This window comes from Myotis myotis, unplaced genomic scaffold, assembly GCF_014108235.1.
Source record: "Myotis myotis isolate mMyoMyo1 unplaced genomic scaffold, mMyoMyo1.p scaffold_m19_p_6, whole genome shotgun sequence".
Taxonomy (NCBI): domain Eukaryota; kingdom Metazoa; phylum Chordata; class Mammalia; order Chiroptera; family Vespertilionidae; genus Myotis; species Myotis myotis.
The window spans coordinates 29923911-29940850 of record NW_023416368.1 but is presented as its reverse complement, the minus strand read 5'-3'; the positions used below and the strand labels follow the sequence as shown (position 1 = coordinate 29940850).

At 44.6% G+C, this 16940-nt stretch overlaps 1 protein-coding gene across 4 annotated transcripts in view; it reads right to left on the bottom strand.

Annotated features, from left to right (window-relative positions):
- Positions 1–16940, bottom strand: part of SIL1 (SIL1 nucleotide exchange factor) — a 232413-nt gene that overhangs the window by 144287 nt on the left and 71186 nt on the right. For all 4 annotated transcript variants that reach the window (XM_036311827.1, XM_036311828.1, XM_036311826.1 and 1 more), the window contains exon 3: positions 15583–15718. In XM_036311827.1, the coding sequence (XP_036167720.1) occupies positions 15583–15718 (136 nt within the window). The remainder of the gene's footprint in view (positions 1–15582; positions 15719–16940) is intronic.

Below are 16940 nucleotides of genomic sequence, written 5' to 3'. Positions count from 1 at the left end.
GGAAGAACTCCAGCTGCACTCCAGGATTTGTTTTTTATGCTTATGACTTTAGATCACTCAGTTCCACCGGTGTGATTTTTCCCAAATCCCTTCTCTGGCAATGCTAATGTGTTTTTCCTCACATTCTAACTGATCAGCAAAATATGTGGCTGAAAGAATTGGCTTGGAAGTAATTTCTTTGATGTTGACAGAATTGAGAAAATATTCCACCAACTATACACCTCCATGTCTATCCATACCTGTAACCTGCCACTCAGCCGCAGGTAAAGGCCATTACAGCAAGGGAAGAAAGAAGGCAAGAGGGCAAGGTAGGTAACAAGGGAGAAGAGCTGAGAGCATAAAAATGAGAGAAAAAAACAGAGAGCAAGAGAGAGAGAAAGAACATTCAGTTCAAACTGTCACTACAGAACCAAGACTTTCACTGACATGCATAAGCAGTGTTAGATGATGCCAGCAAATAGGTGAAGACTCAGCCTTCCTTTGATTTGTCTTCTCTTACTTCTTCCAACTTCCCTTCACACACACCCACATACCCCCGCCAAGCATACCCCAACCCCATCACTAAGATGCGTTCCTGTAAATCAAATATTTCATTTGGTTACCCCTATTACTACCAGCTTTGTGCAAGAAAAAGCTGCTTCCCTTTGAAATCTACCATTCTATACCTGACTCCAAGGTATCCTCAGCTAGCCATTTTGATCAAATATTGGAGGTTAAAATGCGAATGGTATTTAGAGAACAATCCCTCCAGCCTCTCTATCTGCAGTCTAACCCAGTGGGAATCTAAAGCCAGTTTATAGTCCTCAAATTACTCTGTACACAGGACTACTTACTCCATTGTGTTTAGGGAAACCTGGATCTATCCCTGAGACCCTGAGATCAATTCTAGGAAATGAAGATAGGGCAGCTTGAATAATTCTGCATTCTCTTGAATAATTTCCCCCAAAATTGTTTTGTTCCCACCTAGACCTCAAATAACTACTTTCAATCAATGAGCCTATAGTTTCTATCATCAGAAGAAAGGAAATCCTAGGAAAAGCAATGGGATCTGAGCCGCCCCACGCCCCGCTCCCCCCTTCACTGACCAACCATGAGCTCCAAGAGACCTTTATGGAGCACTTTGAAGCCCCCTTAAGTAATGTACACAAAGCACCAAGCACAAGGTGCTTTCTCCAAAAATGTTAGTTTTCCTCCCTTCTCCAACAGCTAGGCTACAGTTCCTAGCTGCCTCCGTCATTCTTGGCCATGAGATATTAGACAATCTCTTCGCCCTCTGTCTAAAAGCCTGACTTGGCAAAACCAGGATGAAAGAACAAGATGATGTTCGTGCGATTTTCAGGGGCTTCTGGAGTGGGAGACAGAAAGTTTTCTTTTTTCCTAGGCAAAAGAAAAACGTACAAATACACCATATTACTATTCCATAAAAATGCACCTCCGCCCAGATAAACTAATTATGGCCACAGATAACTGGTACTTAGATAAAGGGATAAAACTGAAAACTTTAATTCAAAGAAATAGTTCTCTCTTTCCAAACAACTGCATTATACAGAACAGAAACACTATTCTCGAATTAAAGAAATTAAAATACAACTCAATCCTTGTTTTCCCAAATCAACATATTACAGAAAATAAGGCAAGATCAATAACCTATTAGTTTATGAACATTAACAAAACAAAACCCTAACATGAACAGAAATATAATCAGCTGGATTAGAGCACAAGCAACAAAAGGCTTGCAAAAGAGCCCTCTGCACATAAGCCAGCCGTGGGCAAATTACGGCCGGCGGGCCGGATCCGGCCCATTTGAAATGAATAAAACTATTGACATAAAAGACCGTACCCTTTTATGTAATGATGTTTACTTTGAATTTATATTAGTTCACACAAACACTCCATCCATGCTTTTGTTCCGGCCCTCCGGTCCAGTTTAAGAACCCATTGTGGCCCTGGAGTCAAAAAGTTTGCCCACCACTGACATAAGCTCTGATTCATTCAAGTTCTTTTCAAATCTGCCTAGAACAGTAGTGGGCAAATCACTCTTTGGCCCCTTTAGTGTGGCTCTTCCACAAAATACCATGTGTGGGCGAGCATGTCCAGTGCGACTGAAACTTCGTGGCCCATGCGCAGAAGTCGGTTTTCAGCCTGGGTGAGTCTATTTTGAAGAACTGGCGTTAGAAGAAGTGGGGGGTGTCGGCGGGAGACACGGCGCAGGCGGGCCGAGGGATACGCAGTGCGGGGGAGGCGCGCGCAATTCATGCATGAGTTGAGGATGGGAGAGTTGAAAGGGGTCGACCTCAGCGAATGTACCTCAATCAGTTTGAGGATGTTTTTAGCAAAGGCCAGCTTAGGAGTACCCTAATTAAGTTAATAACAATGTACCTACCTATATACTTTAAGTTTAAAAAATTTGGCTCGAGGCTAATTAAAAATTCTGAGAACCAAGATGGCAGCATAGGTTAACGCCGGAGTTTGCTGCTTTGAACAACTACTTCAAAAGTGAAACCAAAAAACGGAAGGGACATCACCCAGAACCACAGGAACGCTGGCTGAGTGGAAGTCCTACAACTAGGAGGAAAGAGAAACGCATACGGACACTCAGAGGAGGCGCAGTGCTGAAGTCAAATTCTGAGGTGCGGAGTGCGCGGAGCGGGCTGGCGGCGGAGGGCGCGGTTGGCGTTTTCAATCGGGAGGGAGTCACAGACTCTGAGCTCCAGATCCGGGCGAGTCTTTAGGGACCCAGACTCAAACGGGAGAAGCGGGACTGTCTGGCTTCGGTCAGAGCGAGTGCAGCTTTCTCTCTGAGCTTTGCAGCGGGTGCTGGGACTCAGAGAGGCAGAGCCCCTGGGGACAGGACTGAGAGCCGCCATAACTGCTCTCTCCGGCCCACCCTGTTGATCCTGTGCGACCCGCCCCGCCCAAGCCCTGCACACAGGCATTTGCCGGATAGCCTCAGGCAAACGCCAGATTAGCACCTCCCTAGGGGACAGAAGTTCTCTCACTGCTGACACAGCTGATTCTCATAGCCACTTGGCCTGGAGGTCAAACCCTCCCTGGAATTAGCTACAACAATCAAGATTTAACTATAAGACTGCTAACAAAGACCACTAGGGGGTGCACCAAGGAAGCATAACAAAATGCGGAGACAAAGAAACAGGACAAAATTGTCAATGGAAGATATAGAGTTCAGAACCACACTTTTAAGGTCTCTCAAGAACTGTTTAGAAGCCGCCGATAAACTTAATGAGATCTACAAGAAAACTAATAAGACCCTCGATCTTATATTGGGGAACCAACTAGAAATTAAGCATACACGGACTGAAATAACGAATATTATACAGACTCCCGACAGCAGACCAGAGGAGCGCAAGAATCAAGTCAATGATTTGAAATGCGAGCAAGCAAAAAACACCCAACCGGAAAAGCAAAATGAAAAAAGAATCCAAAAATGCGAGGATAGTGTAAGGAGCCTCTGGGACAGCTTCAAGCGTACCAACATCAGAATTATAGGGGTGCCAGAAGATGAGAGAGAGCAAGATATTAAAAACCTATTTGAAGAAATAATGACAGAAAACTTCCCCCACCTGGTGAAAGAAATGGACTTACAGGTCCAAGAAGCGCGGAGAACCCCAAACAAAAGGAATCCAAAGAGGACCACACCAAGACACATCATAATTAAAATGCCAAGAGCAAAAGATAAAGAGAGAATCTTAAAAACAGCAAGAGAAAGAAACTCAGTTACCTACAAGGGAATACCCATACGACTGTCAGCTGATTTCTCAACAGAAACTTTGCAGGCCAGAAGGGAGTGGCAAGAAATATTCAAAGTGATGAATACCAAGAACCTACAACCAAGATTACTTTATCCAGCAAAGCTATCATTCAGAATTGAAGGTCAGATAAAGAGCTTCACAGATAAGGAAAAGCTAAAGGAGTTCATCACCACCAAACCAGGATTATATGAAATGCTGAAAGGTATCCTTTAAGAAGGGGAAGAGGAAGAAAAAGGTAAAGATACAAATTATGAACAACAAATATGCATCTATCAACAAGTGAATCTAAGAATCAAGTGAATAAATAATCTGATGAACAGAATGAACTGTTGATTATAATAGAATCAGGGACATAGAAAGGGAATGGACTGACTATTCCTGGGAGGGAAAGGGGTGTGGGAGATGAGGGAAGAGACTGGACAAAAATCGTGCACCTATGGATGAGGACAGTGGGTGGGGAGTGAGGGCGGAGGGTGGGGCGGGAACTGGGAGGAGGGGAGTTATGGGGGGGGAAAAAAGAGGAACAAATGTAATAATCTGAACAATAAAGATTTAATTAAAAATAAAATAAAATTTAAAAAAAATTCTATGAAAAAAAAAAATAAAAAAATAAAAAATTTGGCTCTCAAAAGAAATTTCAATCGTTGTACTGTTGATATTTGGCTCTGTTGACTAATGAGTTTGCCGACCACTGGCCTAGAAGATCAGTCAGTCACTGTTGAGGTATCACCCCCTCTGTGACCCTGGGCATTGCAGGAGCCTCCAAGAGTCTTGACGTTGCCTATTACAGAAGAGGGAAGACTGGAGCAGGTTCATAGGAATTTCCAGTAAAGCTCTCAGCTTGCCCCATAGGCCAGACAGACAAGATCTCCAAAGACAATCCCTTAATGATCTATCCATCATTCCTCACACTCCAGCTATCCACTGTCCAGGGATCAAATTGCTCTAGAAAGTCACCAAATCCACTGATCCTGGCCCACCACCAAGTCAGAATGTCAGATGTCAACTGGGCACTTCCTGATGCTGGGCAATGGTTAGTTCTAACCTCTTGATTATCTAAGCACCTCCTCACAAAGGTTCCTCCTAACATCTCCATTCTTCAAGCACCCAATCGAATCCTTCTCTTTCATCATCCAAGGTAGAAGCCCCATCCTTGGCTTGGCTCAGAAAACTGAAGACATCTAATGAAAGCTTCCTTAAGTTCCTTCTATATCTCTCACACTTTTCCTTGTTTTCTTCTAGCCTCTGCTTCTAATTTCTAAGGCTCAACATATTCACAAGGCCAACACTTTCCATCTGCCACCTAAACAATTTTGCCTAATCAGTTATCTCCTCGCTGGAATTCAAATATGTCAAACACTTCGTCTGCCCTCTGCCTTCCAACATACACAAAATCTCTCTCTACTCAGCTTCAATGTCCCTACCTCTGGGAAATCTTTCCTTCAAGGCCCCTCCTCTGTGTTCTCACAGAGCTATATTCCTGTCTGGGGGTCCTCCTACACCACAAGCCTACATAGGCAAGTCTCGGTCAATTCCCACCATGGTATCTCCTGCATCAAGCACTATACCTGAAACATTATAAGAGTTCAACAAATGTAATATGAAATAAATAAGTTTTTTTATGTGGCTATCTCTAAAATTACCATTTTAGTTCTCTCTTTCTACTATTCTCAAACCCAGTTTATATTGTCTTTCCTCATTTCATCTCCCATTCATAGCACAGCCCCTGAATGAACTCAACTACTCACTCAGAGTTTACACTTACTTTCACATCTTTAGATCTACTGCCTTGTCAGTTCTCCTCATCTCCTCTCCCTCCCAGGGCTCCCCTATACTTCCCATTACCACCATCCCATTATTCCCCTACAGATCCCTGCCTCTCCAGCCAAGTAGATATATTCTCACTTTTATGTCTCTATTCATGTCATTCCCCCTCCACTCATGTTTCCTGCCTGTCCTATTCTCTACCTACTCAAATATTATCTCCTCTTAAGTTGCTGGTTAGTTCCTACCTCCAGTGCTGTGACAAAACTAAGAATGGAACAGGTTCTAGAAAAGGACCTCTCATTCCAGCTCCAGCCCAGCCCTTGAGAGCTAATCTCAGCCCTAAATAGTCCCATCCTTGGAGATAGCTTGGACAGTCTTAGCCAGCAGGATGAGGCCAATATTAGAGAAAGAAGGGAAGTAAGGGCTTCATAGATTGTCTAAACTAAAGCCAAGCCCTAGGTATGAAGGCTACAACTGGTTTTGGTAGCTAGTTTTCCATTATCCCTACTCCAGACTGAAATGAAATGTTTTTCATTTCAGCCAGTTTGGGCATCCAATCTTTGAGAGCTGAGACTGTGCAACTCTGCTAAACACTCTTTATTAAACCTCAGAGAGAACAGGTGGATGGAGGAAGCAGAGGAAGAAGAAGATAGGGGCCCAGGGAGAGGATTAAACATACAAATACTTATTAGAAAGCAGACGGCAAACAGCTGCTCTCCCTTACCACTCAAGCCCACAGATTGCAAACTGGACCCTGGCCTGCTCCATCCTTGTAATGAAGGACAAACCCCAGGCAGAGATGCTCAGGTGCCAGTTCAGAGCTCAGCCAGCTAGTCTCAAAGTGGGCTCAGCCTTGGCAGTGGCTGCCAAAGAGGTCACAGGCCTTCCTGCCCTGGCCTCCATCTGTTCCCCCAGTGGGGTATGGGATTTGATTGCTACAGGGCAGTGGTCAGCCATCCTGAGAGAATTCCACATATAGGAAATGAGATCTCTCTGAAATAAAAAGATCTAAACCAGTGATGGTGAACCTTTTGAGCTCGGCGTGTCAGCATTTTGAAAAACCCTAACTTAACTCTGGTGTCGTGTCACATATAGAAATTTTTTGATATTTGCAACCATAGTAAAACAAAGACTTATATTTTTGATATTTATTTTATATATTTAAATGCCATTTAACAAAGAAAAATCAACCAAAAAAATGAGTTCGCGTGTCACCTCTGACACGCGTGTCATAGGTTCGCCATCACTGCCCTAGAGAGTTCCCCCTGACTAACTCATATTACCAAGGAGCAAAGGAGATGCTCAGAGTGGAGAATTATGAACGAAGGCTGGGGAGGTGGCAACAATGGGGGAAATGGGCCGGAAGTATAAGAGGAAAAGAACAAATAAGTTACTAGGGAATCCTCAGGAGACTTGAAAGGCTTCAAAGTTGGGGAAGAAAGCATTGTGCAGAAGGAAGAGGCACCAATGATAAGCTCTGTTGAACATCTCATCCTAAAAAGTTGCTGAAGACAGCAACTTGTGTTCAAGAGAGGAGACAAACTATCCCACAACACACACACACACAAAAGACATGCTGTTTCCTCTATCCAGCTCCTGCTACACTTTTCCAGCACTGCACTTGAGCCAGGGTGAAAGATCATTCAACAGAGGCCCCATCCTATACCTTTCCCTCAGGTGATTACCTCCTGGTGGCAGCCAAGAAGTCTCACTGTACCACTCTGATGAGCCACAGGAGCTTAGGTATGAACACCACTGCAAAAGGGCCTTGGGGAGGGACTGTGCCTGTGTGTGAAGAACAAAAGCAGATCATACTCTTGTAGATCATCCTGGGGAATGAAATGACCCATAAAGAAGATCCCTCCAGACTAGGAGAGAAAAGGAAGGTCACCTTCCTCCAAACCACAGAGCTGGGGAGGAAACAGAGAGTACTGGGAGCTTTGCCCCTTAGTACTACCTCAACTGCAGCCTGTGGTATAATAAAAAATATACCTGATCTTCATCCCTGGTTTCTGGCACAGAGTTCCTAAAACCCTTGGAATTTCCTGAATGTTATCTTTTTTAATTCCCAAGTTTATGCCAATGAGATGACTCTTGGTGAGGGGCCTTTAAATAATTTAAAGGTGGGAGCTCATCACCAGAAAGACCAAGCTATGATTAGAAGGCTGGAACTTTTAGCCCCATCCCCTTACCTGCAGGGAGGGGAGAGGGGGCTGGAGATTAAGTTCAATCACCAATGGCCAATAGTTTAATCAATCATGCCTATATAATGAAACTTCCATAAAAGCTCCTAAAGAATAAGGTCAGAGAGCTTCCAGTTGGTGAACACACAGAAGTGCTGGGAGGGTGGTGTGCTCAGGGAGGGCATGAAAGCTATGAATCTCTTTCCCCATATCTTGCCCTATACATCTCTTCCATTTGGCTGTTCCTGAGTTGTACCCTTGACAATAAATCAGTAAAGTGTTTTTCCTGAGTTCTTCAAGCTGTTCTAGCAAATTGTCAAACCTGAGAAGGGGGTCGTGGGAACCCCTAATTTATAGCTGATCAATCAAAAAAGTTCAAGTGGCCTAGAACTTTCGACACATCTGAAGTAGAGATGGGGCACTAAGCCATTAAACTGTGGGATCTGACACTAAGTCCAGGTAGATAGTATCAGAAGTGAAGTGAATTGTTGAACATTCAGTTGGTTTTGGAGGATTAGAGAATCACACAGCCCCATCCAAGCTGCAAGGAACCAAAGGCTTCACAGAGACAAGTGCTCCTTCAGACAGATGTCTAGGGCCTTCAGGAAATCAGACTCCTCTCTTAAAAACTTGAAACAGAGTAGTTGGTCTACTATAAATGAGGTTTATACAATTCAACTCCCTCCCATTGCTTGTGCAGATCTGAAATGATCTGACCAGATGGCTGGTGCTCTATAATTCTTGGATTGCTCTCATCAGTTGATGATTTGGATTCTTTTTCCCCTTTTTTTTTTAACCCCCTCACATGAACGTGTTCTTGCACAGACTTCCTACGTGCTCCCATCAAAAGAGCTCTTTGTGCTAATGCTAATATTTCAGAGGCTCTCATGGCCTCCTGAAAGTCAGCTCAGGTCAATAAGAAACCCTAGGTTTGAGCTTCCCTGAGCCCACATGGGGCAAGACAAGGGAGCCCTTTGCCCAGGCTGCCTTGTCATCTCCACTTCTCCTTCAGGTCTTCAAAGAAAGGGGGCCAGCAAAGGTATATTTTTTCAAATGACAACTATAACCACTTCTTGAATATTTCCTATATGCCAGGCCCTGTGTGAAACATTTTATACATGTTAATGTTGTTTCAGTCTTACGTCATCTTTGTGAAGTAGGTATTTTCATCCCCGTTTTCAGATGAGGAAACTACGGTTCAAAGATTCCAATCAACCTGATCAAGACCACACAGCTCAAATAGAGAACTAAAGATGGGGGTGGAAGTTTATCATCCTAAAATTTGACTCACTGCTTCAGCAAGATCTCAAGGGTAGAGATTGAAAGCCCTTGCCTTCCCCCTCCCTTGTGCCCTTACTGAGACACTTCCACCAAAACATCCAAAAACACTTTAGTGCCTTTTTCTGTCTCTGTGTCCTCTGTGAGACTATGAGCTGCTGGAAGGCAGGGGCATGTCCCATTTGCTATCCAAAGAGACAGATAGCACAAGTGGTTAGGAGCCCAAGCTTAGGGTCAAAACTAAGTTTGAATTCTGACTCTACCATTTATTGGTCATTTGGCTAAGTCAGTTCTCCTCCCTGAAATTCAGTTTTGTCTATAAAAATAAAGGTGGTTATAGCACCTGCCCTCAAAGAATGCCTGGCAGAGTTGATGCTTAGTAAATGTGATCTATTATCTGTATTTCCAGCTACCGAATACAGTGTCTGGCACAAAATAGGATCTCAGAAAATACCCAGGGAGCACAAGCCCCACTATTCATGGCTGTAACCAGCTTTCATAATAACAAGTACATAGACACAAAGTCCTAGGTTTTAGGGGTCCTCAGTTCCAGGAAAAATTCCTGAGTTCCATGCCCAGAACCCACAGGACTTGCCAGCAAACAGCTTTTCTCTGCTTGCTTGTGAACAGTTGATGCTGAATCTACATTTAAATGCTTTCTGTGCTTCCATAAGGTGAGACAGATCCCAAAATAAACCAGAAGAGAGAGAGAGAGAGAGAGAGAGAGAGAGAGAGAGAGAGAGAGAGAGAGAGAGAATGAATCACTTCCAGGAACAAGCGGCTCACAGTGAGGATGCTGACAGTAATAAAAGAGGCAGGCTTACTTCAAGAGAGTGACCTGCAGCTGCTCCAGGGCTGAATGGCTGGGGCCTAATTCCCACCTGGCCTGGTGGGAAGACCCATGAAGTCATGGGTTGGTCCCCTGGTATTCCAACACGTAACTATAAATCTGCCTTCAAATGAGCCCAGACCATGTACCCTAGTATCTCCTCCTTGGAGGCCTGGGGACAAGAGAGCTGAAATCCTCCCTTCAGAGACAGAGGTCCTAAACTAGGTTCAACATAAGCTAGCCAATTTGCCATTTTCTTAAAAAAAGACGCACCACCAATCTTCTTATGCCATGTCCCTGACTCTGGCAGGAAATGCTGTGCTAACCCCTTCTGTTCCCTCATCAAAAATCTCTGTAGAGCCCTAGCTGGTTTGGCTTGGTGGATAGAGCATCAGCCTGTGGATGAAGGGTCTCAGATTCAATTCTGGTCAAGGGCACATGCCCGGGTTGTGGGCTCGATCCCCAGTGCGGGGAGTGCAGGAGGCAGCCAATCAATGATCCTCTCTCATCATTGATGTTTATCTCTCTCTCTCCCCCTCTTCCTTCCTCTCTAAAATCAATAAAAATCTATTTTTTTTTTTTGAAAACCTCTGTAGAGGGAGAGAGGGAGAGCATTTCTTGAGGGAAGTCTCTCTTCACCAGAAGTTCTCTTCCCCATCTAAGGCACAAAAGACAGGAAGACTACATACTCATGTCCCATCACTGGCATCTAATAAAACAATCAAGTTGAAGGGGTTGCACTAATGGAAAAATTACCATTTAAAATCAGCACTTCAGAGAACCAAGATGGTGGCATAGGTAAACACCTGTACTTGCTGCCTCCCACAACCACATCAAAATTACAACTAAAATACATAACAACTATCATCCACATCAGCGGGGAAAGTTGGCTGAGTGGAAGTACTACAACTAGAGAGGTAAAGAAGAAAGCACATTGAGACTGGTAGGAGGTGCGGAGGCGCAGAACAGGCTGGCACCTGGGTGTGCCGCTTTTTTTTATCGGGAGGGAAATACAAGCTCCCACTTCCTCTGAGCTCCAGTGCCGGGCGAGTCTCAGGGGGACCCAGACACATACGGGGAGAAACTGGACTGCCTGGCATCGGGGCAGGAACGTGGGGGTGGCTTTTTTTCAGACGGAGGTGCTCGAAAGGTTCATTGTTCCTGTACTGGGACCTCCCCGGTGCAGGGCTGACTGGCAGCCACTGCTGTTTGCTCTGCCCTAGAGATTCCCTGAGACCCCAACCTACTCAATTTACAACCCCACCCAAGCTGTGAGCAGTGGTTTTTGCATATGAATGGCCTGTCCTTTCTCAGCCTAAAATCTGTCAAACAAGCTGCAGCTGGGTCAGGGAACCCCAAAGCTATCAAAAGAAGGCCCAAGGCCACACCAGCATCAGCCTGCCTTGCTTCGCAGCTGGGCCTCATCTGAGTACTTCCAAACCCAATACAAAGAGGAGGAATTTGCAGATCTCTCTGTAGCCCCAGGCAGTGGCTGACTTTGCATCTCCTCGGAGATCCAAGAGCCAGTGTACCCAGTGGTCAGAGTGGGACGATCCAGATTACAAACTCCTCAGATCCATAAGGGACACACTCAGGGGGCAGACTCAGTGAGCACCAAAGCCCCACTGAAGCAAGTCCTGCCCCATAAGGGTGTCTCCTGCACAGCAGCTCTTCCATAATAGACACAGCGGGTCCACACACCCAATTGGCCTGGAGGTCAATTCCTCCCAGTGATACCTACAACAATCAAGGCTTAACTACAAGACTGTGCACAAAGACCACAAAGGGGTGCACCAAGAGTGTCCACCTCAGGTGATTGGGGAGGCTGAGCCACTGGGCCCTATAGGACACCTAGCACAGAAAACCACTCTATCAACACAGGGAAGCATAAAAAATGTGGAGACAAAGAAACAGGTCACAAATGACAGAAACGGAGGAAAGCAAACGACTGGATATAGAGTTCAAAACCACAGTTATAAGGTTTTTCAAGAATTTTCTAGAAACCACCGATAAATTTAGTGAGACCCTCAAGAAGTCTAGAGACACCCTCGAGGTTATGAAAAAGGACCGACTAGAAATTAAGCATACACTGACTGAAATAAAGAATATTGTACAGAGTTCCAACAGCAGACTAGAGGATCGCAAGAATCAAGTCAAAGATTTGAAACACGAAGAAGCAAAAAACACCCAACCGGAAAAACAAAAAGAAAAAAGAATCCAAAAATATGAAGATAGTGTAAGGAGCCTCTGGAACAACTTCAAGAGTACCAGCATCCAAATTATGGGGGTGCCAGAAGAAGAGAGAGAGCAAGATATTGAAAACCTATTTGAAGAAATAATGACAGAAAACTTCCCCCACCTGGTGAAAGAAATAGACTCACAAGTCCAGGAAGCACAGAGAACCCCAAACAAAAGGAATCCAAAGAGGACCACACCAAAACACATCATAATTAAAATGCCAAGAGTAAAAGACAAAGAAAGAATCTTTTTTATATATATATATTTTATTGATTTTTTTACAGAGAGGAAGGGAGAGGGATAGAGAGTTAGAAACATCGATGAGAAAGAAACATCGATCAGCTGCCTCCTGCACGCCCTCCATTGGGGATGTGCCCGCAACCAAGGTACATGCCCTTGACTGGAATCGAACCCGGGACCCTTGAGTCCGCAGGCTGACGCTCTATCCACTGAGCCAAACCGGTTCTGGCACAAAGAAAGAATCTTAAAAGCAGCAAGAGAAAAACGGTCAGTTACCTACAAGGGAGTACCCATACAATTGTCAGCTGATTTCTCAACAGAAACTATGCAGGCCAAAAGGGAGTGGCAAGAAGTATTGAAAGTGATGAATAGCAAGAACCTACAACCAAGATTACTTTAACCAGCAAAGCTATCATTCAGAATTGAAGGTCAGATAAAGAGCTTCACCCTAACTGGTTTGGCTCAGTGGATAGAGCGTCAGCCTGCGGACTGAAAGGTCCCGGGTTCGATTCCGGCCAAGGGCATGTACCTTGGTTGTGGGCACATCCCCTGTAGGAGTTGTGCAAGAGGCAGCTGATCAATGTTTCTCTCTCATCGATGTTTCTAACTCTCTATCCCCTCTCCCTTCTTCTCTGTAAAAAAATCAATAAAATATATAAAAATAACAAATAAATAAGTAAATGACTGATTTAAAAAAAAAAAAAAGCTTCACAGATAAGAAAAAGTTAAAGGAGTCCATCACCACCAAACCAGGATTATATGAAATGCTGAAAGGTATCCTTTAAGAAAAGGAAGAAGAAGAAAAAGGTAAAGATACAAATTATGAACAACAAATACACATCTATCAACAAGTGAATCTAAAAATCAAGTGAATAAATAATCTGATGAACAGAATAAACTGGTGAATAGAATAGAATCAGGGGCATAGAAAGGGAGTGGACTGACTATTCTTGGGGTGGAAGGGGTGTGTGGGGTGCGGGAAGAGACTGGACAAAAATCGTACACCCATGGATGAGGACAGTTGCGGGGGGCTGGGGGGTAAGGGCTGAGGGTGGGGTGGGAACCCGGTGGAGGGGAGCTATGGGGGGAAAAAAGAGGAACAACTGTAATAATCTGAACAATAAAGATTTAATTTTAAAAAAAGAAGTCAATTTCCTACCAACAAACATACATGCAAAACCTTCTCAATATACATACAGAACACCTCAATCCTATACCAGGGCCTAAGAGAGTCTTATCTATCTCCATTAGTCAGACTTTCTAGCACCAGACTCAGAATAATACTCTTAAGATGGGGCAGATACTACTGAAACCAGAGTTGCTTTGCCCCCTGGGTTGTACTGCCTAAGTGTCTATGTTCAACAAAACACACCAGCCTTTGGGACAGCTTCTAGGGAAAATTTGAGGCAGAAAAATTTACAAAGGGCTCTTGAGAAACTAGAAAACAGAGAGAGATGTCAATGGGGCATCAAGTTAGATGTAAAAATCAATGCTCCACTCTAATTCTCCAGGAGGCACTCAGGGCCCTCAGCCTGCCCTTGTCATACATGCCCTGGTTCTCCATCCCCAAGGCTACAGAGGGGGCTCTTTGTTTAGCCATTAACAGTAGCACCACTGGCCAAAAGGCTGGGCAGGGGCCCTGGGTCGGAATTTTCAGGCTTGTTCTGCAATGCAGACCAGGCCTTGAAGGTGCCACAAAATTAGAGAGGGCAGGAGTGGGAGCCACAGGATACTGATCTCCATCTGCTCCAGGCACTTGCCTGGTTGAAGTGGTACAAGCACTTTTAACCACATAAAACTAGTAGATACAGCCCACATCTTCTACTCCTCACCCATGAAAACTCCTCTAGTTTTAGTCTTCAAGGACCAGGGGGCTCAGTTCTCAAGGAAGCTAGAGGAGGGCAGGCAGAGGTTGGGTCTGCTGAACCCCAGTACTTCTGTTCCTAAAACTTCCCTCTACTAACACCATTAGTTCCTACTTGGCTTTCTTGGTGCTTCATCACTCTTCTGTGGCAACAACTACCCCTATGCAAGCCCAGCAGGAGTGATATTATCACCAGAAAGTTGGCTGGCACAGCAAATGCTGTCCCTGCCAGCACAGCAGCAATGGAGGCAGGGAGGATATGGTGATGAATATCAGCAAGGAACTGATGCAACTACACTGTGACAGCTGCCAGGACTTACCATCTACCTTGCCACAGTGCAGAATGCAAACACCTACTCCTCAGAACAGGCCCAAGTGTCATCATGGTGGAACAAGGACAGTTGGGACTAGGACAAATGGGAAGAAGGTAGATCCAGGCTATAGGATCAATGACATAGGACAAGTTAGCTAAATAACAGGTCAAATTACATAACCTCTCTGAGCCTCAATGCTTTTATAGGAAAATAATAGGTCCTATTATGTGAAGATGGAACAAGATTATACACATGAAGCACCTAACACAGTACCTGAATATGATAAACACAATTGCTGGCTACTTTCATTATTATTATTATCTTTTTTTTTTTTTAATCCTCACCTGAGGACATTTTCATTGATTTTTAGAGAGAGGGGAAGGGAAAGGGAGGGAGGGAAGGGAAGAGAGAGACAGAAACATTGATTGGCTGCCTCCGCATGAGCCCTGACCAGGGTGGGGATCAAACCTACAACCTAGGTATGTGCCCTGATAGGGAATCAAAATCGTGACATTTCATTGTACGGAATGAGATCCAACCAACTGAGCCACACCAGTCAGGGCTTTCATTATTATTTTAAACCCTGGGCTGGACTCAAAAAAGGGTTAGAAAGTTGTTCTTTCTGAGGATGCCCCATTTAAAAACCAGGCCAGGATCAGCCCCTGTTTCTTGGCACAGGTTCCTTTCGCAAAAGAACACTCCTGCCCTGCACCAATGCTCAGGACTCTCCTGTGAACAAGATTTCAGCAGCACTGAGCCGAGCAGAAGAGCCCAAAATAGCATTTGCAGAGCAAGGCACATGTCACTGCCTCTCCTGTGCTTCAGAAGTGCAAGGAAAGAACGTTTTCAATCACTTGCTCAGAAAGCTTGGCCACCCACCACCTGCCTTCCTTCCAGGGCACTTAGAGGCTGAAATCTCTGTTCTGCTGGAAAATGAAGGTCCCTGAGCCCTGCAGCAGCAGCCACCACTGTGATGGACCACACTGTTCCCCTCCAGCGGGCCAAAGAGTGGCTGCTCCTTCAAAGGAGCCCTGTGGGGACAAAGGACATATACAATTTGAATTTAGAGTGTTTCATGGGGGTAGGGCGGGCTTAGTACCTGGCCGAAGGGCCTGCCACTCAGGGCTTGGGTGAAACACCTCCAGGACTTCAGGGTCCAGCTCCTCCTCTGCTGTGGTTTCCTTTCTCTCTGTTTCTTTGGTGGTGCTCTTCTCTGGATTGGTCAACGCAAACTCCTTCAGAGAAAAAAAACAGAGCATGACCAACCACCGGTAAGCACCAGGCAAGCAGAAAGAAAATGGCCTAGGATGGTACTCTCTCCCTCTATGCTCCTCCTCCCCTCTCCAGCCATGTTTGGACCTTTCACGAGGTTAGCCTCAGAACCAATATAAGTGAGACAATACGGTTAAATGAACAGAGTATGTGTTGCGTGTATACACCATTTTTGTACATGCATACAGAAAAAGTCCACAAAGTTCCATACTATCTCCAGGGGGTTAAGGAAACTTACTGGGAACAGAGGTTGGGAAAAAGAGACAATAGCGCCTTTTTACTTTTTACCTGATATGCTACTATACACTGTTTGATGTTAAAAATTCATATCTATGCCCTGGCTGGTTTGGCTCAGTGGATGGAGTGTCAGCCTGCGGACTGAAGGGTCCCAGATTTGATTCCGGTAAAGGGAACATGCGTGGTTGCGGGCTCGATCCCCAGTGTGGGGCGTGCAGGAGGCAGCCGATCGATGATTCTCTCTCATCAAAAATGTTTCTATTTCATTCTCCCTCTCCTTTCCTCTCTGAAATCAATAAAAATATATTTTTTAAAAAATTAAAATAAAATTCATATCTATTACTCTTACAATTTAAATATATATATTTATAAAAAGGAAAAAAAAATATATGAACAGGAGATAAGGCTCAAATGGCCACCCCAGATGTACAAAAGCTGGCAGCTGAGGCCCAATTGATTCCTAAGCAGCCTAGCATGGCACAGAAAGGACCTGGCAATTCCCTAGGATGCCTACAGGGCATAAATGATCACTTGGGACATTCCAACCCATGTGTAAAGGGTACAAGTGAGAAGCTGGTTGTCCAATTGGTCTGAGGGAGGAAGAAGCCCAGGTTGGAAATCTCTTCATAAAACCTGTTTCCTTCTACCCTATGGAGAGCATGGAGGATTAATGAAATGGTGTCAATGGAGTACTTTGAGCTCAGGAGACAAATATGCAAGATAAATACAAAGTATTATTCATTTTGCTCCTTCCCAGCCTTCCTGTCCCATTTTTAAACCTGTTCTTGCATAAAAGCTATAATGCCTCAGGAAATTGGAACCAGAGGGTTCAGAGCTCTGGGAAATTACATTTGGGAGGGCAAAGAGGAACCCACACTAGCACACAGGGATGTTATTTCAGCCCTCCCACCTCCCCCATGATCACTTTTCTTACACCTCCCAATTCTC